General features: G+C 37.7%; 1 protein-coding gene across 3 annotated transcripts; it reads left to right on the top strand.

The window, feature by feature from the left end:
- The first annotated feature begins 9,438 nt into the window (after positions 1–9,438).
- tmem125a (transmembrane protein 125a) lies at positions 9,439–22,782 on the top strand. 3 transcript variants are annotated; one of them, XM_015054964.1, is made up of 4 exons: positions 9,439–9,735; positions 15,829–16,822; positions 16,939–17,088; positions 21,597–22,782. In XM_015054964.1, exon 4 carries the CDS (start codon positions 21,987–21,989, stop codon positions 22,683–22,685), a length of 699 nt encoding a protein of 232 aa, XP_014910450.1. In that variant the 5' UTR covers positions 9,439–9,735; positions 15,829–16,822; positions 16,939–17,088; positions 21,597–21,986; the 3' UTR covers positions 22,686–22,782. The 3 variants fall into 3 exon arrangements, with proteins under 3 accessions (XP_014910450.1, XP_014910449.1, XP_014910448.1); XM_015054963.1 differs by adding an exon at positions 14,146–14,267 and having other exon boundaries at positions 15,829–17,088; XM_015054962.1 differs by having other exon boundaries at positions 15,829–17,088.
- Positions 22,783–24,312: the final 1,530 nt, after the last annotated feature.

The raw sequence follows: 24,312 nt of genomic DNA, 5'->3' as shown, positions 1-24,312 counted from the left end.
AAACCCAACTGGGGCAGCAGAATCTTATTTCAGGCTAATCAGAGTCATAATTAATGGCAGGTGGAAACTCAAGATGACTGAAAGCTGAAAGTTAATCAGAAGGTGCTTCAGCCAAGTGTTTGTTTGTGTAGGCAGTTACATTATTGCAGCTTTTTAAATCTTTTAAACTCAACCCCCAGACAAATATAGTTCAGTTGAGTAATGTTGAAATAAATGTCACATGAATGTGAAATTAATTTTTTACTCATTACTTATCCAAGTACATTTTTTTGTTTTAAAAATCTGATATTTTTACAGGAATATTTATGAAGCCATGATGAGGGATCTGTGTACAATGGACACCATGATGGGACTTGCTGGAAGAACCCAGTCAGATGTTTAGCTCATGTCCAGAAAGGCTATGTTTTTACTCTTCAAAAAGCAGCTTTGGATTGTGAAAAGTAATTTTAACTACAATATTTGTAAATTTTAACAATTTTGTCCTTTAGTTTTCGATTATGTTCCATTTTCAGGTAGCATGGAGGAGTGATGGTAGGATAAACTCGTACATGCAAGAATGTTGATTACTTGATAAAACTCAAGAGTGCAAACTTTTAGGACTGTCCATTTTTTTTGTCTTTGCGTGACTGTTCTTTTATTAATCTGACCCATACATGTGATGTTAATGCTGGAAAAATCCTATTTTTAGTTATAAAACCCTATCCTAAAAGCCGTATTTGCAGAGTTGAAACCTTCTGATACGACTTTAAGCCATCAACATAATGGAGGACAATAAGGGTCTGAAGGTTCATTTTAGACCTTTCATCAGTCAGATTATCTTTTTCAAAACTCGTGAAATTGACCAATCTGGTTTTGTGTTTTTCTTACTAAAGGAAAAATGTAACATTTTAAAGATATCTTGTTTAGTAAGACGTAAGTTCACACCTGCTCTGTAATCCTTTATGTAATTATTTTTCAAGCCCAATGAGGAAGAAACAGATTTGACTGATATTTACTTTGAAAAGTGTCAAAATAAGAAAACTAATTGGATAAGCAAATAAATGTCTCTTTGGCTTTAATGGAAAGATTTAACGTGTGTATTCATATGTGCTTTTTCGAGATTCTCCGCCAACTCATGAATAAAGATTTGCTCGGAGTGCAGCAGCTGCTGTTCACGTTGCTCTGCTGTCAGACTGGTTTCCAGCTCCACCTCATTATAATACGTCTGAAAACAGCTGCTTACATTTTAAGTGTCTTTACATAATACAATATCAATGGATTTTGAGCTTTTGAAAGAGGTGAGAAATATTAGACAGCAAACATTTCAGCAGACGCACACATCTGAAAGGAGAGTTCCTGTTTCATTTTCTCATTGTTGGGAGGGCTTCCTGTTTGATGGAGATTTCAAGGTTTAATGAGAGAACAAAAGGAAGTAAGACCTGAACCAAAAATCTTCTGAAGCCACAAGAGAATCATATTAAAAAAGATCAAACAAGGTACAAATAGAAAATAAACCCTTTTGTTGTTGCTATTCCTACTATTCATGGTCATCTAATTCGCTGAGCTGAAAGTCAGTTCACTCTCTTACAAACCACATAAAACGAGGTAACAAGGTTATTTTTGATTAATTACCTACCGGCTTTATGCACACAAACCTTCATAAATCTTGTTAAGGCTAAAAGCAAAACTCTGATTAACTTGTCAATCCTTTTTCCATCCTAACAGTTTAATTACACTGGAGAAAAGAATGTTTTGTAAAAAATAGTTTTCGGCAAAATACATTTGCTAATTAAAGACTTATTATTGTGTCCTTAGCTAACAGGAAATATTTGATGGGTTTGAGGATAAACGTTCCCAAAGTTTTGGTTAATGTAGAAAAATACTTTATATATTGAGTTTCTAAATTGAAATCTAAGAATAACTAATGTCTGTTATTGAATTAACTGGTTGATTTCTTTAATTAACTAAACTGTACTGGTTAATTTAAGGGTATATTACTTGTTTTTCTGAATTTCAGTGTCAATTCATTAGGAATTCAATTAATGTGAAATTCACAAAAGTCAAAAATAAATATTTAACAAAGATATGCAGACAAGTCAAAGAGGTTATGTAAAGCTTCTAAATTGTAATTTAGAAGATTTAGAAGTTCAATGTTATCAAGAACAACATAGTGTCATACTAAAATATCAGCATGTCACATGAACAAAATAAATCAGAAAAAAATACATATGAACAATAAAAAAATAGAATGTTTGTCAAAACATTCAACAGGAATGTTGTTTGATTACCTCTCAACATAAATAAAGTGATTTGTCTGATCACAAGGTAGCAACTCCATGCATTTAGACATCTGAAGGTGATGAAGGCAAACTGTTTAAACCAAACATCACAACTGGGAAGAAAATGTGTTTCAGTGACTTTGTAGTTGACATGGTTATTGATGCCAGACGGACAAATCTGAGTATTTCAGAAACTTCTGATCTTCTGTGATTTTCCATGCACAACCATCTCAACATCTTTCCAAAAACAGAAAACAAGCAGTGAATGTGTGGACAAACGTGTCTCACTGATATCAGAAGTCAGAGAAAAAATGGGTCAACAGATGAAATAATCCTTTGTACTATAAATTAAGTTTCTGATGTTGTTTTGAACCCTGAGGGTGTTGTGAGCAAAAACTGTTGATTTAGATGCATGTCAGACAAATGTAAAGCAGTGGTTGTGCAGAAATTGGTAAGCTTTTGAAATAACCTTTACCTAATTAATGCCTTTGTATACCTTCAAATTGGGATTATAAACTTCTTGGGCATTTACTCTTTAAAAGATTTAGACATGAACATGAATCTGCTTTGATTAAACTAGATTAACTATAAAGAACAGTTGCTTTTGCCATCTATCTATCTGAGTGTTATTGGGTGAACGGACTTTGCAGTTTGTACAAAAAGTTCCCCTGTAGTTTATGGTTGACTAGAGTACTTTCTTTGTGTCCAATTGTGTTAAAATCTGGTGACCGTGAAGGTGATGCAATATGATTCAAACATTAACCTTCATAAAGCAATTCAGTGACCCCCAGCTGTCCAAAGGAACCAGGCATGTCAATTTGGGGGAAAAAAGGACTACCTTCAGAATAAAATGTTTCAGCATGAAGTGCCCCTCATTTCCATAAGTGAAAAGTTGACCTAGAACCAGTGAAATGGTTCAGATCATGGGTCTCCTCACATTGGGGAAAGATTTCCTGATTTTTTTTTTGTTCCACTGGTGTGAAAATCACTCAAATGTAAATATTAGATCATGCTAGCAGCTCGTCTCAAATGTAAACTTTTCTCTGGTCCCTTGAATCTGGTTTTTGGATCACCTTATAATCATCTCAGTCTTGAGGAAAAGTTGTGCCACTTTTCTAACATTGACTCACTTGAACATCAGTTCTGCTTACATTTTCTGTGTAATTAGCATCAAACCAAACCTACTGGCCATTTTAGTCATTTAAATTGTGCTGTTTTTTTGCTCTGATGCGTCAGAATCAAGTGTTCACCACAGCCACTGTTTACTGATGACTCTCTCAGCTCTAACTGCAGATGTCACTGTAGTCCCTGTAGTATTGGAGCAGACAGCTGAACAGTCTTGGTGACTACAAATCCTGCCCTCTCTTTCCTGACAATAAACTCTCTTTCAAAGTCACTTAGACCTCTTTCTGTTACTCAGCATTTTGAAAAGACAAAACATGGAGTCATTGTTGGATATTGATGACCTTATCTCACAGTATATCTCATTGGTTTGTCTGAATTAGTTGTTTCCCTTATCATTTATTCACTTGAATTGCTTTTTAAAATGCATCTAAACAAAATACAGCATCCTCCTGCCCCACTGGCAGCCCCAGTAAAAAAAAGCATAAAATACAGATCCTTGGAATACACCATCAGAGTACATTTATATTGTGAGGGATAAAAATCTTCCCTGACAAGAAACAACACAGAACAACTGCTGTGTTGTTTCAGCCATCTGGCTATAATTAATATCCTGCTCACAGGCCCTGAGGCCGTCCAATTTCACTTTTCTGGTAGGTTCCACCAAATTGTTATGTGAAACATCTGGATATTTCGTAGATGGATGAGTGGGAGGGTGGATGTTTTAAAGAGTTAATTTTGCTATGCACTCTGCTATGTTTTCAGGGCTTTTGGAAGAGAAACAGGCCCACAGCATCACAGATCATGTCCCACATTCGACAGTAGATAAAAAAACATGTTTATAAATATGTATCCTTTGTTTCATGAAGACTTACCTGAATTGTTTGTGTTCAGAGTGAAATTAGGTTGCTGCAATGAATGACTCGCATTTTTACACATCTTAAGGAGGGTTAGCAATAATTGTCGAGAGAACCACACGTTTCATTTTAAGACAATTTACAAGCTAGACTTGGAAATGAAATTACAGAGCCAGATCTGTGACGCTCGTGAGAGTTGAAAGACACAGCCAGATGTGAATAATTAGTGCATCCTCAGTTCTGGAGATGTGACCCCATAAAAAACAGGAATAAAGGTTACTGTGGGCTTTCTGTCATTATCAGCAGCATGTAGCTGTTATCCTACTGCTGCTTCAGTGTCTTTAATACATGAGATTATGATTCATGCCACATGCATTTTAGTTGTTGATTACCTTCATCCAAAAGCCATTTACTTTGATAAGATTAAATCAAAAAAAGACATGAAGAGTTTCAGTCTTTATCATAATAAAATGTAAAGGTATGCAAATGATTGGCCATTTTCAATGGACTGGCAGTAGGTATTCTAGAAGAAACAGAATAAATTGAAAGTGGCAATGATGGTATAAGTAAAACCGAATGCATTGAAAGTTACAGGTTTCAGTTACTGTAGGGTTAAAAGTTGCAGGTTGAGAGTCAAAACTGCAGTGCAGAAATATAAACATGGGGCAACAGCATTTTAACAAACATTGGACAGATCTGTTGCCTTTTCTCATTGGATGCAGTAGAAAATCAGAAGAGGCAGATTTTTTTAACTGCATGACTGAGGGAGGGACACTTCATCTAAGAGAAACAGTTGAAGAGAAGACAACTGGAGAGGGGCAGATGGAGAAAATCCCAAATTATTAAGCAAAAATTCAAAATCTTAGTGCAAATCCATGTGTCTAAATGCAAAGTCTTAAACATAAACAAATCCCAAATCAGGTGTAGCTACTGGCATCAAGTTGAATTAAAAGCAACTTACAGAGGGACCCGACACAAAGCGTGGACAAGAAAACAGGTTTAGGAGAAATAAAACCACAGGACCAGTTCACTGAACCACTGAGACAATCACTGCTTCACACAGTCTGGCAGAGAGCAGGTGAAACAGAAGGGTATTTAAGCAGAGTGGAACAGGTGCAGGAATTAAGGCAATTATGGATCTGCAGAGGTGGTGCCTTCATCAGCGAAGACAGACTCAAACTGTGACAGGTTACTATTCATTTCTGTGGCAAATAACTAAAAAAATGTAGTGGTAATCAGCTTATGAATGTTCTTCAAGAAAGAATATCAGGCATGTTGATAGACGTGTTTGGTCATCCTTTTCTCATTTAGTAGACATTTAACAACAATATGGTTTTGAGGGGGTTTTTATAATTGTTCTAAAATGTGCATTTTTATAAATAATAAAAGCCAACTCATCTGCTAGTAACCTAATTTTTTTGATGTCTTCTTTTAAGTCTATATTTAGTCACCTTGTTGTTTAAGTCTTTAAATTTTTTTCACAGAAGTTGATTAGGGATTTCACTCAAATCATCTAAGTTTGATCGAATGTTATTTTTCTAGTTTTTTCCACTTTATGCACCAGTTGGGCTGTTTTCACTTTCAGAGGCATCATCTTAGTTTTTGTCACTAGATTTATCAAAGTCTATATCTGGTATAGATGAGGAGATCATGTTGGAACTTTTATTGGTAAGAAGCAAAGTTTCTTTTCCCACCATCATTGATGGCAGTTGCAGTATCAGCCTACTGACAAGGTGGCCTTAATTTAAATGGAAATGAGATATTGGTCCTTTTAGATCAAGGATCAGGGAGCCAATCTGTGCTGGTGTATCTACTGAGCCTTTGCAAAATTCATTCATGTGTGTGCATCTTGTGTTGCTCCAGTAGTCACGGTTTGATAGTTCTTAAAATCTTTTTTGAGAATATCCTGGGCATCATAGGTTGTTTGATGACCAACTAGGTTTAAAGGTTTTGTGAAATTTAAACTAGGACTTGGTGTGGAAAATGAATCAAATTTAAATAAGAGCTAATGTGCAAACACTTTGAGGGGAAGCATTAAAAATTAATCTAAAATTAAAATCAGAAAGTAAAAGAAGCAGAAGTAGAAAAAAATGTAGAAATAAAAACAATGTTAATTGAAAAAAAAGCCAAAAAGCAAAGTTCATAAAAGAGCAGATGTTGAATTATTAAGTCAGTCAACAAATTATGTTTTATTTTTATAACATTCGGTATTTAAAATAACTTTCTGATATGTAATTTTTATTAAGAAAATTCTTTTCAAATACAAATTCAAAAACACCTTAATGATCCCAACGTGATCATTTACGCTTGCATAAGAATCTGTGTATGTTTTAGATATCTCTTTGTTTTGAGTTCAGACAAAATATGGCTAGATTCCATTAATAGTCATTATCAAGAATTTGTGTGCAAATGTTATAAATTACTTAGTCGTTTCCATTAATCATTAACAATGTCCTTCTTTCTTCGCTTGTTTAAGATGTTCCTTATTTTTCAATATTTTTCAAAAGTCTATTTTTTATACATTACTCTACGGATCTCTGATTTACCTACTCTCAAAATACTGCCAATCTATTTTGTTAGAAATCTGCTGTTTGATTACATAGTCATGCTTCTTCTTGGAGGAAATGTGATGTTTTCTTATGCCAGTGTCACTACTGCTGACAGTCTGTCACAGTTCTGCTCATAAGTCTTCCAGGTGGAGCTTTCACATGATAGACACAGATGGAGTCTTCCAGCCACGAAGAGCAACTGAAGGAAAACAACTCATTGAGACTCACAGGCTGTCAACCTCTAAGCAGAGAGCAGGCATCAGAGAAAAAAAGGCCATATTTGGAGTCGAATTTTGCAACTTGTTTTGCCTTGAAATGTTTATGCTTTCAAATTATTTTAATGTTTCCCACAGAAATAGTGGACTCTGTAGGGCTAATACATAAGAAGTCATTAAAACCAATTCAAGTAAAATATATCAAATTAATCAATTTTCCATGAATGAACTTGATTGTATAAAATATATGTAGCTGCATTTAAATTGACCATATCATTGCACAATTTAATATTTTGAAAATAAATCCACTAACTGGAAAAACTGTTGTGATAGAATGATTTGGGTTTTTGGCCATATTGAAATTACTTTACTTTGCAAAACTGCAATGGCAACACACAGGTCACATGATCAACCACTGGACATTGCCACTGGCGCAAACCATGAATAAGACGACAGGAAGTAGCTGAAGGATCGTGGCGCAGTATGTTTTGTTGACGACTTATCGCGTGAACTAAATTATTCGCCTGTGATTTTAACTGCATTTCTTATTTAACCGAAATACCATAATTGCAAATGCATCCAGTCCAACACCATAGAGTTAAGTCTCCAGGGAATCTGAGAAATGGGAGCGTATACCGGGAAGGATAATGCTAGCAAAATTCACCATAAAAAAGCAAGTGACAATAAGTTTAGTAAAGCAGATTTATTCCATCTGGAAATAGTCAGACATAGCCATGTTGGTGTTCACTATACTTTTGTCTTTTCTTGTTTACCTTTTTGAAAATGAACTATTATTAAATTTACACTCAGCTCTGGAGAATAGTGTTTTTACATGATTCCAATTATGAGACATCAGCAGCTAAATGGATGTGAGGTAGTCTTGGCCTAACCAAAGAGAATCAATCATTCAGTCTTGGAGTCAGAGATGCCTTCATCAATGTGTTATATCACACACACACCAAGGTTATTTATCAGCCCAACCAACTGACATAGGAGGTATTTTCTTTCAAAAAAAAAAAAAAAAATGAAATGCTAAGAAGACACTGCCACACAAATTGGTGCTGTGATGAACAAACAAAACAACAAAAGTGTTTCTGCATCCAGATGCAGTCCCACTTTCACACTCCCAGATTCTCTTTCACATTCACAATACTGTAACCGACACAAGTACACTAATCAGCTCCTGCAGCTTTGGTCTATAAATAACATTTTTCTGCCAGCACATGACAATTCTGTGGTAGCACCACAATACGTAAGTGACGAACCATGAATGAGGTACTTGATCTAATTTTGGATCGCAGCCCTGATGAGGATGAAAATATCGAACTTGAAGAACAAGCACTGCCAGAAAGAAACCGGCTGAAATGCTGAATATGATCCACACTGTTACCGCTGTACTGATGAAGAGGCACAAATAAAGCCACATATTCAGAGATGAGTTCACACACGTGAATGCTTTCTGAACTCCTATCTTCTACTTTCCAAGAGATATTCTATTATCTCATATTATGTTGTTTTAATAATTTTGAAAAACCCTTCATGTGTGATTATACGTAAATCTTAGAAAAAGAGCCTTGCCAAATATTACTTTGCTCTGCAAATTTCAAACTAAACTTTAAGATTATCTGAACTAATAAAAGCTTTAAAATCTGAACTAATTAAGTAACACAAACTCAGACCAAGCCATGTTCTTAAAAAAAATGTCATATTTGCCCAAATGAAGGTGAACCTGATCAAAAGGGAATATGTTAAATACCAATGAAAATATTAATCAGCACATCTTAATATTAACCATGTGTCAGTGTAGTCTGGTTCATAAGGTTATTTTCAAACAATGATGAAGCCATTATTCTACAATGATAAACTTAATCAGTGTGTAAAACCTCTAAACAACTTCATTCAAAAAAAAATATATATATATAATAAAGTTAATATTTTAAATGTATAGATCACTTATAGATAGCCTAAGCTTTGTCATACAATTTTAATAGCTTGCCCCAAATCATAAGATGTCTGAAATACCTGAAAACACAGAGAGATTAATGCTTAAAAATTATTAATTGCAGTTTTTACTTTTGCACATTATTACAGGTCTCCTCTGTATTTGTATTAATGTTTCTAAAAAAAAAAAAAAAAGACGGAATACCAGAACTAATACTTGGAGGTCATGCATATCCAGTCAGTGTCCAGAGATTATTGATTCCACTTTATTATTCCACAGGTGCTGTTACACCTGAGGGGGTAATAAAGGATATTTCTATTCCATTCTATTGGCTGACTTATCTATCACAGATGGTCTGGAGTTGTTAAAATGACTTCTGTTCAATAAATCTGTCCCCCCTCGGGGTTTTATATGTTATTGGCTCTCGTCACGTGCGGGGCTCCCCGCTAAGACCCGCGGCAGAGCATCGGTTGATTGGCCGCCTCTTCCTCTGTCTCCACCCAGCAGCGTCCCCTGCCGCCGCTCGCTGCCACACCTGCATTAAACGGGGGAAGTCCGTCGATGCGGTGAGCAGGCGAAGGAGAGACGCTGAGTCTGCGGACGGACAGCCAACGGAGGCAGCGAGACGGGCACTACAGCCGCCAGGATCGGAACCTCCTGGTCCGAAAGGCTGAAGGTGCTCAGCGAGAGACAGCTGTGGGACTTTACGTAGCCCACGCATGGCTGAATATAAAAAAAAGGACCTTCACGGCTCAGAAAGGAAGACATCAGACTGACAAACCAAGTGCGCAGGTAAGACTCGTTTAATAATCCAGCATCCCTAAAGAATGGAGCTGTGCTGTTAGGGTCTAACTTTTTTTTTCCTTTCTAAATCAAACTTATTTAATTTGACTGATTTAAACTTTGATGTAAGTTTTTTACTGTCACATTAGAATGCTTTTTGAAGGTTTTCATTTTGTGTATAGGCTTTATTAGTTACTTAATTATTTGGATAATAAACTTAGCCCTTTCGTCTTTTGTGCGTTTTGTGTGTTATCTATCTTTCCTTTTCGTTTTTATGTTTATTTTGAAAAGAAATTATTCTTTTCAAATAGGATCTAGTTAGAGCTTATTGCATGATCTTTAAAGTGCTTCAACGTGCTTAGCTGTGTAAAAGAAAACCTCAGCAATAACCATTATGATGTGCCTTCGAATTATGCATCACAAAACGTTAATTTAACATTGTTACAAAAAGTTTTTACTTTGTGGGTCATTTGTCTGACAGGAATAAATATACACAATACAAACTTTTTAGCATTTTCAATAAAAATCATTCTAAGATTTTACTAACCTGGATGGCGTTCCTCTTCCAGCTGAAGTGTTATACCTCTGCCTTCTTTTATAAACTGCTCTTCTGTTCCATCAAAACAAGAGCGTAAAACATGTCAGTAATTTTACACCCTAACCTTTGCACTGGCTAGGCCTGCAGTCTCAAAGTGCTTACTGTAATGCTGAAATACTCTGTATCTCATCAGTTCACAAGGCTACTGTCATATCAGTTTTGCTGCATTGTGGAAAATCCATAAAAACACACATAAAGGAAGTGTTGTTGAAGCTGTATTCAATATTGCAATTGGAACAGGTCGATACATGGTTGCACGGGCATGACCCCCAATGGGCTGCTATTATAGATCGGTCATAATGTTGATGGCGGATTAATCATGACAGGGCATATGAAATAGGCTTTACAAGCATGCAGTCACCCTCAGTCTTCTGAAAACACTCCTCAGTGCTTTTAAGGTGACGTCTAACGCTTAAAACACAAGCCAGGCCGAAAACAACATGTGATAGACCTCGTTAAGAAACAGCCTGAAGTCAATAAGAAGAGCAGGATGAAAGAAGCAGAGAAAAAAATAAAACAAAGTGAGTCAGTAAATGAGTGTGTTGAAGTTACGAGACCAAAATTTGTGTATGTGTGTGTAAGAGATGGACATCGCATACACTAATGGAAGTAAAGGGGAGATCATAATGTGAGGTATCCTCCAGGGATTTTTTGCATGTGCACACAGTCGAGCATGTAGGGTGTGGGCAACAACAGTCGTATTGATTGTGCTCATTTCTGTCCCTGGGCACATTACAAGGCCACTAATAAACATAATCAGTTTCACACAATCCTGCTAAAGACTACAATGACTTATTTTTTAGAGAATTTCTCCTAAATTTGTTCCAACATCGCTTCAGTAATGCATTGTTAGCATTTTGTTACCCTTGAACCACCCAGAAAACACTTATAACATTATTTGCTTGGATAGATGAAATGGCTGCTTAATTTTAGGCATAGTAAATCATTTCAAAATGAAAGCCTTAGCAAGAAAGAATATAAACAACTCACATTGTCTGCAATTTGTAAGTTACCCTGCCCCCGTGAAAAGGATGGCCACATGGTGATATTGCTACCATGTTTCATTGCAAGGATGGTGTGTTCATTGTTTTCTTTTTATATATCTTTTTATTTTTTACTATACATACATACCATACGCTTTGTATTTAAACCACAAAGCTTAACCTTGGTCCCGTCTGACAAGAGCACTTTCTTCCATATGTTTGCACTGCCTCCTATCTTACTTGCTTTCTTTTTTCAACAGTTGAACAAGCTTATAATTTTTCAATAAACATGTGATTTATAAAGTGAATTAATTACTAATAGTTCTGTTATCCACAGTTTATCTCGCCTAGAAAATGATTTCTCTAAAAATAATTCCCATTTTCTCCCTTTTAAAAATCAAAACTTCATGTTAATTAAAGAACTTAGTCAGTTTAAATTATATCAGTCCAATTTTGGCAGATTTTTATACTGCAGTTATCTTGCTTGTGTCAGCATAACTTCATCCAGATGCCAGAAAAAGCTTGAAGTTATCTTTTTGGATTTTATATGAAATAAGATAAAGTTTTAAAATTTCAGACTGTGCTGTTTTTGAAGAATATCCGTTAACAGTAGAATAGTCCAGTTAACAAAGGAGCTCCTGCAGAAGGCTGTGTTACAGAGGTATATTAGAAGCCTCTGACTGAAGACACTCAGTTGTTCTATATCATTGTCATGAACAGGTTCATCAGGGTGTTTCATAATGTTCTTCATATTATGAAGTACTCTCCTGAGGTTCTACAGTAGTGTCCTGAACTAAACCAGGATTCTTTTTCACCTCATTTACCCTTTTGAAGCCACTGCCTGAGAAGCTTTTACCCCAACAGATGATGGCAGGAGATTCCACAGGAGATTTATAGAAGATTTGCAGCATCTTGCTCCAAACATTTCCACTAGAAATCTACAATCATCTCCTATATCATCTTGAAATCTTTAAGTGCGCAGAAGTGGATTTAAAAAAGCAATGCTAGGTGATATTAGGAACAAAGCAGTCTTTCACCCATTATCAGCAGCAAAGTGGCAGAAGGAGACTTGCATGTTAATTGGTGAATTTATTGCTGTTCTAATATTCACGGCTGTACATGGCCATAGGGAGCAACTGGCTGGCCTGCGTTTTTATCTTTTAGATTTTTCTTTTAAATTGAGAATAACTGAGACACCCATTGGGTCTATGAGCCGCAAGTTATACGCATCACTCTCTTTCGTTACTGACGGTTTAAAAAGAGTCTGTTGCGTAATTATATGTCAGTCACATCACCACTGTTACAACCTGCAGCTTCTTCAGTTCAAATATCAAAGACCAACCACTAAATCCAACTTTATGATTATCAGTTGTTTAAGTGTATTTATGGGTTAGGGGGATAAAACTCCTGGTCATTTAGTTAATTTGCAAGTTTGTACTTTTACGGTTTTGATCATTTTGTACCCAGAATTGTTCTGGATACCATCTGTGTAATGTACCAGCTGTGCACCAATCTGTACCAGCCTTAAGGATACTCCACATCATCTTTGATTATCTATGATATAAAGTACTATTTAATAATCTGGTCACATGTTAGTGCTAGAAAATGTGGTTACGTGACCCGTATGAATTATATCTGTCTGCAGGAAGTCATCCAAAGTTATTTTGGGTTGATCAGGGCTCCTAATCTCTCATATTTGATAAGACTCTACTGGTCCAAACAGGGATTAAAACCACAGTAAATGGACATTGGGTTTAATATCAAATACTCAGTAAATGATATACAAAAGATTAAATTCTTAACAAGATTAAATATTTTTTATGATGATCTCTTTTTTTGACACTAGTGTCATTTATTGAATAGTAAATAGAGTGGAGAGAGAGGAGGAACACATGCAGCAAACGGTCTGAGACCAGGAATCGAACCCAAGACAACGACGTCAAGGACTGTAGCCTCTGCACAAGGTCCTCATGCTCTGCCAACTGAACCACCCAATGCCTCTGATTACTTATCTCTTTAATGAATCACCATACCTAACTACCAAGACAAATAAACTGATTATGCAATGGTTAAGTACATAGGTACGCATCGACTCAGATACAGGTACAAAATGAAAGGCTGGAAGTGTTATTGTGAAAAGAACAAAAGCACAGTGATGTTTTTAATTCTTAATAGGCACAATTTGCTATCATAAAAGCTAAACATGTAAAGTTTTGCTTCTGCTATTTTGACAGGAAAACAAAAATGTACATTATGCACTTAACAGCCTCCTGTCATTGTGCAAAGAAAAAGTGGGGAGGATGGGGTCACCAGGGAGTATCTACACAGATCTCCTCCCTCTGCCTCAAAACATATTTGGCCAGTTTATTGCGAAGTGAGGGTATGCCTGAGTGTCTGACTCTGTGGATACCTTTGTGATTGACTGATCCTTGCTGTACTTTACCTTATGCCTGATGGCATCTTCTTTGGCCTTGAAAAAAATAATAAATGTACATAAAATGTATGACATGACCTCCAACCAGCACTGTATTGAATCAGATAGTGTTGGACTTTATCTTCATCAACAGAAACTGACAGTTTTCTTATATTAAACTGATAAAAATTGATATAAGCAGTCTTACCTTTTTTAAGATCCAGGCTTTTACTGGTGACATTCATTTCCGTAAGACCTTACTGAGGTAGAATAGATAATGTTGACACAGGAAAACAGTTGTTTATGTTAGCATATATTATTCCGCAAGGGCATTTGAGTCAGACAATCTCTTACTTGGATCCAGATGAGGATCTGTGGCAGTGGCAGGCAATCTTACCTCCCCCATCTACTCACCTTGTCTGCAGCACCAAAAATCCAACAGGCAGCACAAACGAGAAACACAGAGTGGCCACTGAGAGGAGGCCTGGTGGTGAGACAGAGGAGCACAGGAGCAAGGTGCCTAAACCTGCAGCTTTATGCCAGATAAGTAGGTGTAGGAGGGGAAAAAGATGGAGATAAATGTGTGTGTGTGTGCATTTGTAATACCTTGTGGGGACCATTGTCCTAACATATAATACGTTGTGGGAACCCACTGTTCTCCATGCCGACCAAAGCCTGGTCCCCACAAGGAGAAACACTCTTTTTGGGTCAGGGGTCAGATTAAAGTGTGAATTGAGTTTTTTGGGGGGTTAGGGTTAAGTATGTAATGGTTAGGGTTAGGGCTAGGAGAAGGGAAAAGGTGTAGGCTGTAGAAATGAGTGGAAGTCAATGGAAAGTCCCCACAAAGATAGCCACACAAACGTGTGTGTGCATGTGCTTGCATGATAGCGTGTCAGTGGGAAAAAAGTGGTTAGCTTCCTGGGCTGCTCAGAGGCTGTTTTTAACCAAAAACTGAGAAAATATCTTAGTCAGTAGATGTCTCAATTAATCTGGCTGGGACAATTGTGTAAATGGGAAGTTTAAAATCTAATTAAATTTCACAAAAGTCTATCATCACACAGTTAGCCCCATTGAATTGTTCCATGAAACATAAAATGGTGATAATTTTCTGAAATTCAGACAAATGGCTTTAAATTGCAACTGAGATTGATGGGCATAAACATCTGGTGCTAAACCAACAAAAAAAACAAAAAAACATTTGAACTTATAGCACAATATGATGGGTTAAAGGATCACTCACCTATTAGGATCTGCATCCCTGCAAGATCTCAAATTTAACAGCATCCATCCTAAAAGTTAGGATATTTTTCCATAAAGGTTATTAAAGAAGTGGGACAAAATACACTGGTACTGGGTTTGTGATGTGCCTCTTTGTTTTCTACCACTGTCATTTAAGTCTTCTACTGCCCAGATGTGTTTATAGTTGGAGAGAGTATAGTTGGATGCTTCAAACTTGATTTGATAAAAAAGATTGGCTTTATGGCCAACTATTTAAATGTAGAAACATAGAATCTAAAAACAACATCAAAATAAGTCTTAAGCATAGCTACATCAGGATTTCATGGGTAACACATTTCCATGTTCATAGTGAAACCTTAAACCACTACAGAGACTGGATGGCACTTCACTAGACAGACCTGACTTTATTCAAAAGTATTTAATTTAATACCCATAGATCTCATGACAGAAAACCCTTTTTCATCTCAAATACTCTACTATATAACTTGTATTATATATAATTATTGTCTTGCAAGTTTACAAAATACTTTTAAAGTTTTAATGATCAGTAGTTGTCTTCTGCAGATTATGCCGAGTTGTCTCCCATGTTCAAACTTTTGTTGGTTCTTTATCAAAGTATTAGTTTAAGGGCGTTCACAGTTATGCAACCAGGTTTTTGAATTCCCAGACGAAGAACTCATGATAGATGTGACATTTAAGACAGAAAACTTTCTAAAATGATTTGTGTAACAATTACAAAATCCTGTTTGTATCACGTCAGTGTGTACACTTTCAGATAAGATAAGATGTAAGAGAGAACCTCAGAGACAGCTACAGAACAGAAGGTGCTGTTTTGGTTAAAAGTATTTCTGTCTTTCTGCCTCTCTTAGGTTTTCCTTTGTGATCCCTGACAGAGAGGACAGTGACTCTGACTCGGACATTGTCTCTGCACCGTTTCCGGACAGTGAGGCTCCCCGAGGTCCTCGCCTGTCCATTGTATCGGGAGAGAGAGAGAGAGAGAAAAAGAAAAATCCAGCTTGTCTACATAAAGACCTATTCAGCATCATTCCTCTTGGCCGACAACAACAGAATCCACCAAGAAAAGCAGTGTCCTTAGCCCTGAGCAATTCCCTTCATCCTTAGCCCCTTCTTCTCAAACCGCTTTACACCTATTCCTCCCCCTCAGCCTCAATCCACTTCCCAGCCTTATCCCCCATTTGAAGTCCCACATGACAGCTCAGAAACATCCGTTACCCTACCAGTCCACACGAGCCTGCTCTCCTCTCCCTCCAGCCCCTGTGGCGCTTGGCACCAGTGCCCATCACATAGACAGATGGAGCCAACCCTGACCCCGCTCTTCGCCCGTGGGGATGCCAAGAGATTCAACGCCTGAGTAAAGGAGAGGGGCGGGGGTTGGAGTGAGAGTGAGCGTGACGAAAAGGAACAGGAAGAGCAGAAGGAGAGCATCACACTGTCACCACGGCAACACGTCACACAAACTCCTGTGGACTCCCCATCAGCTGTAGTCGATGCTCTCGGATAAAATCGCGCGCAGCGGGAAGTTCGGCTCATGTTTTCCCTTTGGCATGTTTTTACTTTGGGCGTTTGACAGAAAAATCTTGCTCTAGCTTTTTTTTTTTTTTGTCTGGGCAAGGTGTCATCAAAATACTTGATGAGGAAACCAAAGATACAGGAGGAAAACCATTTTTCTATGACATACAGACTCTGAACACTAATTTTAGATAGAAGTGAGCACCAAATGGAAACGGACTGAGAGAACTGAGTCAATAATTTGTTTCACCTGAGGAAACCAGAAGATAGAAATCTTGTGGGACTTCACACGCTGTGGGTGTGCTTTTCCCTCCTGTTACCTGCGACATTCATGTATGTAATACAATAATTACATGAGTATTAACTTTGCACAGGAGCGTTATCAGATTCATTTTCCCGATGCCAAACTTTGCCTGTTTGGATCCTGTTTTTTTTACATTTTTCTGCAGATGATCAGGACTCAGATGAGCATACAATACCAGGCAACCAATTTTAAGAGAGCCACGTTCCACAATAAATGAAGTACTAATAGCCAGTGAAATGAATCCAGCTGGCCAACATAACAGAGAGGGGAATACCGGCATCCCAAAGCTTCCCAGGTAATTGGAGTGCAGCATACAGTGTTTTACTCTGAGGCACAGCTCCTCTGATGACCTAGTAGGCTGGAAACATAGAGGGGAAGCAGAGAAAAGGAGACAGAATGATACTCTGTGTCCATGGTTTACAGTTACAATGTCTTTTCAGAGTTGTCATCTTCTCTCTCTGTGAATTAGCATAACAAAGACTGTTAGGACTATTAATGTCTGATTTTTTTCACTTCAGTTTATACTGAAGCATCTGGAACACATTTATTATTCCTGTCAGCTAAGAGACAAACATTTTTAAAAATGGTATCTTTTAGCAGCAGTCATTTAATCACAAGTTTTGAGGTGTGCAGTTTTCTTTTGGTTTTTAAAGGTACTTCAGGGAGTAAAAGACATTGATCTGATCAGCAGTTAGTGATAGTTTAAGTAAGGAATAATTTGAGTGCAAGGCAACTGAACATGGAGCCGAAGCTGCCAGAAACGATGACATTGCATTGAAAATACTGATGTTGAGCAAAAATGCTTAACACAAAATACTAAAGCCCACATTTCTAAAGAGAAACATTTGAATGGTACTTTGTTGAGTGAAGGGAAGGAGGCCATTAGAAATCTTGTCTAAAGAGTACTATCTTTAAGACCTAATAGATGTTGCAATTTCTTCTCCCATTCTGACTAGCATTGTTACTTTATGTGGACAAAATATACTTATAGTTATTGCTATCTGTCTTTGCTGTGACATCATTATCCCTGAAGGGAGTTGAAGGATTTTTCTTCAAGCCTAAGCTCTCCTGATTCTGTGTAAGACTCCATAATTGTTATTCAGCAACAAATGTCTCAGAAGCAGCAACGGTGTCCCTCAGGGATGCGTTCTCTCCCCACGCCCTTCTCTCTTTACACAAATGGTTGCTCCTCATTGGAACCATCTGTGAAACTTGCAGATGTCAATGCTGCTTCTGGTCTGATCCAGGACAGTGATCAGTCTGTATACAGACAGGAGGTGGATCGGCTTGTTCAGGAGGAAACACAGTTCAAATAGACTGTTTTTTGGAAGGATGAGGAAAAGTCCAGTCTCTTCCTCCATTTACTTTCAATAATTTCACGTACTTTTCTGGTGTAGCACAACCTTTAGAAAAGAGGAAGAGCTCACTTGAACTTATTCAACACATTTCCATTGGGAAGCTAATTTTTTGTAGGTGAAAGAATTTCATTTCCTTTTTAGAAGTATTGGTTACACATGTGATATGTGTGCTCATCCTCCACGTACGATTTAAGTCCTAAGTCCAAAATATGATGGCATTTTCCCTTTAGTCATACCGTTTGAGTTATTAGTTCTTAGTATCAACAAAACAAATGAATAGTTGAAATGCTGTGGATTAATAGAGACAAACAAATAACTACTAAGATGTGAAGTTCTCACTTTAAACATTAAGGTTTCTTTTGCATCAGTCATGTTGTGAAATACATTTAAAAGAATCTACATTTATCTGTGTCATCATAGTCACAATATTAGGTAAAATCTTTGCAATATAAGAAATGGCAAACAGATCAAGAATCTGGCCACATCCGTTTTATTATATCTGATGGTAATAAAACAATCATATAACTCAAGATAATCTGTAAAACGTCGTTTGGCAAAATATAATAATACACTTATTCAGTTTGACATACATAGATGGACTGCTTGTTTGTCTTTGCTTTACAGGTTATTTTGGTTCACAGGAGATTTCTTGCTCCTTTCTTCACCATATTAAAAGCTCTTATCAGATGTGTCAAACAGGAATGCTTATTACTCTTCTGGAGCCTAGAATGAGCTAAACAAAAACATCAGCTCCTTGTAGTAATGCTCAAATGAGCCCAGCACAGACATGTTTGGACGTCTAGGTCCAATAGTTTATTACTTTTTTACTTCTCTGTATCAGCTTTCAGCTCCTTTAAAGTAGGCCAGTGAAGCAGTGAGTCAGTGCTGTTCTACTGATATTTATGACACCAATCTGACACAGCTGATATGACAGAGTTTAGAGGTCACATAATGGATAAAAGTAGAAAAGCAGACAGAGCCCAGCGGTTGTGCCTCTCTGTGTGTCTGTGGTGAAGAGACTGTGGCCAACGCAACACAAGTAAGATACAGTTGTGTCATTAAGGCTTCGATTTTATCTTATGATCTTTGTTGCATACCATTGCCTCTGGTTCAATCATCCGGTGGCTTCTCTGCTTTATGTTTCTCGGGGCTGTTGAAGGAAATAAAAACAATATTTCATGAAACGGTGCAGCATAAATCAAGGAGGCTCAGTAAACGTTAGCTGTAGATGGTGCTTCAGTATAAAAGATGGTTCTTCTCAGCTTTACACCTTGGGTGGCTCAACCTTTCAGACACTAAGAAAAACACGCACACATACAACTCAATTACGGTGCTATTTCTGTGGCCTTACCTGTCACTGACACTGAGCTGAAGCCAGCTGGGATTAATTAGTGACTCACAAACACACTCACACACATGACTTGCACGCTAAATGTATCTTCATTTATGTCTTTCTTTGACAAACACAATGCAGTCACACCATAAAAGTGATAAAGCGACACTGCATTCATATTGTCACCTTTCGCTATTCATTTACAACTGTTGGCAGCTATAAACACACACCAGGCATGCGTGTGTTTTTGGCCTAATTATTCATCAGACACAGGATGTGAAGAGCTTCCAGGACAGCTTGTTGCCAATAAACACCTCCCACCCCCCTGCTCTGCTGTAATTACCTCACTCTTCATTTCACACCTTGGTTATGCACCCTATATCTCCCCGTGTCAGGTTGCTATTGCTCTGCATCAGCGCAATGCAACACCTGTCTGATCTTGCATTTAGTATTTTGGGCGTGTTTTGTAAATAATTCTTCCAACAAAAAGTCAGAAAAGAAATGCGTTTGGTCCCAAAGATGGAGTAGGTAAAAAAAAAAAATCCTCCAATCTTAAAACTGAATGCAAGATCATGTTTTGTTTACTCAGACTGTTATAGATTTGTGTTTGCCGGAGCGACATTTGTGTTTGCGAGATCAACAACTGGCGAGGACAAGCTGTAACTCCTGTCAGCTTACGTCGGCGCGCACAGAGCCATGCTGCGCACTAGTGACTTTGATGGAAACTGAGCCGCTGACAGGTTTATAAAGGCAAGCTGTTGACTGCCATAACCTTGTGGCTGTTTAGTCTTCCAGTGTGCACTGTTTGTGTTAACATGATTTTGATAAGGGGCTTGGATAAGGTTACAAATAACGTCGCAGAGGCAGAATTTGCTGAGCATCGGGGAAATGACTAAAGAAGGAGAGAAAATGGGATTGAAAGTATTGGGCCATATATAAGGAGGATAATTTAATCCCTCATAAGGCATCGGCAATGCACATAAGATATTACTACTCAGCTGATATTCTTGCATGAGTTTGTTTGGAAAAAATAAAAATAAAAACTGTAGTAAAAAGTAGTTTATGTATTCGCTCCAGAATTTCATCTGTGTCTTTAAACGCAAATTGTTTATTCCATAGGAAGCTGATCCTTCTTTTTACTGAGCCGCCGCTGTGGTGGCAGCTCATTACCATAGTGATAATGAGAAATAGAAAAGGTTGCTAGAGTCAGCACAAGTTTGTTTTTCCTTTTTTTTGTTTTACACAGTCTGAACAGGAAGTTTGAGTGTTCAGAAAAACTGCGCGAGAATCATGTCATAATGTTATGTGACCAACATAACATGACCTACGTTTGTCCTAACACCTTGTACAATGAGCAGGATGATGATATCCAAATCTCCAATGATTACTAATAAAAATCCATAGCAAAGACTGTCATTCTGGGATCTATAGATGCAAACTATATGTTGATTTCTTCTATATTATGTCATGAGAAAGCTTTTTCTGTCTAACAACCATAATCACTCAATAAAACAAAAATCAAACAATAAATATGAGATGAGCCTTATCTCCACTGTAATGTATGGTGGAAGATTTGTGATGGAGAATCTGGAGAAAACTTTTACTAATATTTTACTCAGAGGTGCCAGTGTGTTGGGAGAGGAACTGACCAAATGTGAGATATTAATCATGCAGTGTGCAAAATATCTGTTTCATTTGTTTCATTAAAAAAAAATCCACAATTTTACAATCTGCAAAGGAATGAAGCTGAAAGTTTTTCCTTTACTCAGCATTAGAAGATCAAGATTCTTTATTATGTGCCGACCAGACACTTTTACGAAGTGTTGTTTTTTTTCTGTGGCGCTTTAATACTTCAAAATTTAACCTGATTTAACATTTTGTGCACATTTAGGCATTTTAGTAAATGCCTAAATGCTTGGTGGGGAAGAAAGATGGAGGAGCACTGGATCTATTTCTGTGCAATGATTTATTGTCTGGTTAGGAACAGAATAAATGTACCCAGTCAGTCATTGCAGCGTGCTTGCCACAGATCTCAGAATCAGTGGCAGAGAGGGCACCCATGAGAAAATAAACCCCACACACTACTGAATATATGTCTGTCTTATCTTCCAGGTGACTGCTGCCGCCGTGGAGGGACAAACTAAAAATTCTGCTGCTGCTGCCCGGATTCTTTGCTTTGAATATTGATGCAGTAAAGGACAATTTGTATCCACTGGCTGTGGGCTATAAAGATTTTCATTCACACAGAGGCAGCCGACCTAAGATGACTTTTCTGGGACCTTTTTGTACACACCGGTGCTGATAAGATCCAAATACACTGGGCTTAGAGGAGGCTTACAAATCCTGTAGCGTTTTAGATTTCCACAGTTAGAATTATGAATATTTTATTTAAATCATCTGGAATCTTCTTTTGTTTTTGTCATCAAGAAATCTGACAAAAGACCAAGGTCATTGGTGGATTCTTCTGTCGTCCATATTCAGCAGGTTGGGAGTGGCAGCAGGATGCCAGAGTTGGACAACTTCCCCCCTCTGAATGAAGACAGAAGCCCAGATCTGGGCCTTAACGGTCCGGCGGACCCGGCCCAAATTCAGCACAGCATCCTTGAGGAGCAGGTGGAGCTGTGGTGGTTCAGAGACCCTGGGCGGTCTTTCCTTTGCTACTGTGTCTCGGTGCTCCTAATCCTGGGCTGCGGACTCGGAGGCGTCGGCCTTCTCTCCACCACCACCAGCGTATCGAGCGAATGGCGGCTCGGCGCAGGCACGGCCCTGTGCCTGTTGGCCCTGGGCGTCCTGCTCAAGCAGCTGCTCAGCTCGGCCGTGCAGGACATGAACTGCGTCCGGAGTCGACACCAGATAGACATGCTGAAGAGCGGCGGCTTGTCCGACGTCTTGGTGGTTCTGATCACGGGGATGTCGCTGCTGATTTGTGGAGGGGTTCTCCTGCATTTAGCGCTGGTTCACCATATGCCGAAGCCGGGCCAAGCCCTCAATGACATGTACATCTCTGGAGTGGTTTTGCTGGCGGGTGGAGGAGTCGCCGTCGTGGGCGTTGGGATATACACGGTGGTGGCTGTCCTGCTGGGGAGGACGAGACACGGACGGAGACTTGTAGACCGAGTTCTGAATGTGTTTACCGTGTCAGGACACATGGACCGCCACGCTCGCAGGGAGACCGCCTCCAGCTTGGCCAACCTCATATGAGGTCCGACTGCAGTGAAGCCGTGTTGGTTGGATGGTTCCTGTTTCAAGTTTACTGGAGAAAAATTTAACCTGATCAAAAGATTTGAAAAGAAAACAAGATCCATTCTTTTCTTCATTCAAATGTGCATGAAAGAAAAATGAAACAAATTTGGAAGATGTATATGAAGTTGATCAACTACAGAGCAAAGAAAATATTTTATAACAGTGAAGCACAATAATGACAATAATACAAATAATACAGTTGAAATTAGTTATTTACATACACTGTATAAAAAGACATAACTATTTTGTGCCATCATAAGTTAGCTAAGATAACATTATGTTTTACTTGTTGCTTTTATCAAAATCAGAAGTTCACATAGAATAATATGCCTTTAAACAATTTGAGAAATCATGTCATGGCTTTGGAAGCATCACAAAATTGAGTAAGAATGAGACATATATTTTAGGACAACAGCTAAAACCTGGTGTGACATTGTGGACAAATGAAGAGAAATTTGTCAAAATACCAGGAAGATAATTGCCTGTCCTGATTGGTTTACACATTTGGTATCATTTACAAGCCTAGTTATAAAGCGATCATGTCAATATTCTGGAGCGGCCATTTTACACCCCTGATTTTAATCCCGTTTAAGTCACCCAAAATGTTTGTGACAACTTATTTGTGGTAAAAGAAAATTGTACCAAATACCAGGGACATTTACATAAACCTCTGATTTGAACAAAGTAAAAAAAAAAAAAAAAACACCCAGAAAAAACACAGTTTCCATAATCTGGAAATTTGGAAGATAATGACCTGCTTTAATGTCAGTGAGAAAAAATGGTTATGTATCTTTTTTATACAGAGTAGCTACATATCTGGTTGGGACTGTATATACTTGTATATTAATATTGTTTAAAAACATTTAAATTGTATGAAATCTGGCCTTTAATTATGTTTATGTATGTATAGAATCTCTACCAACATTGGTACAACCAATGAGAAGTTAGTGTTATGAGAGCATCAACTTAAAGTATAAAGAGGACATTTTTTATAAGAGGATGAATGTTATTTTAAGTAATTCTGAATATTCAGAGACAATACGAACATTTTACAGTTCAGCACGTTGCAACTGTGATAGCAGCTGTTGCTATGAGCAGCGGCTAAATGCATTGTAATAAATGTCTTAAAAGTAACATGTGCTTGTTTAAAGGGTGCGCTTTATTTTGCAGGTATTGCATTCAATATTATGTTATTCATCTGACCCCTGGACAAAACCTTTGACTAATATCAGCTCAATAGTAGATCATTGTTCAGGATAAAAGCACAATCTGCAATACAAATGGGATAATAAAATATGGAAAGATTTCCAATGAAAAGTGGTGTTTATGAACTGTTTGTCAAGCTCTTGTTTATTCAGCACAACACTCAGTGACAGGAATGTGAACAAATTTAGTTTTTCTTATATCAGTGTGGTTGTGTAGTTCTTCTTCCAGGGTGAAATATTGACACAGCATGCACGTTTATTTTTCAAGTTGCTTTTGTATTTATTGTAAATTGTCTCTGCTTCAAAAAAATCAAAAACTGGATCATGTCAGAAAGTGATCTATCTAGAGAAATTCCTTGAAACTTTGTTTTAGCTCCTAG

Source organism: Poecilia latipinna, unplaced genomic scaffold (assembly GCF_001443285.1).
Source record: "Poecilia latipinna isolate Pla-1442-1.1 unplaced genomic scaffold, P_latipinna-1.0 Scaffold1288, whole genome shotgun sequence".
NCBI classification, from domain to species: domain Eukaryota; kingdom Metazoa; phylum Chordata; class Actinopteri; order Cyprinodontiformes; family Poeciliidae; genus Poecilia; species Poecilia latipinna.
The sequence above is the reverse complement of the archived record's forward strand: the minus strand, read 5'-3'. Positions and strand labels throughout refer to the sequence as shown.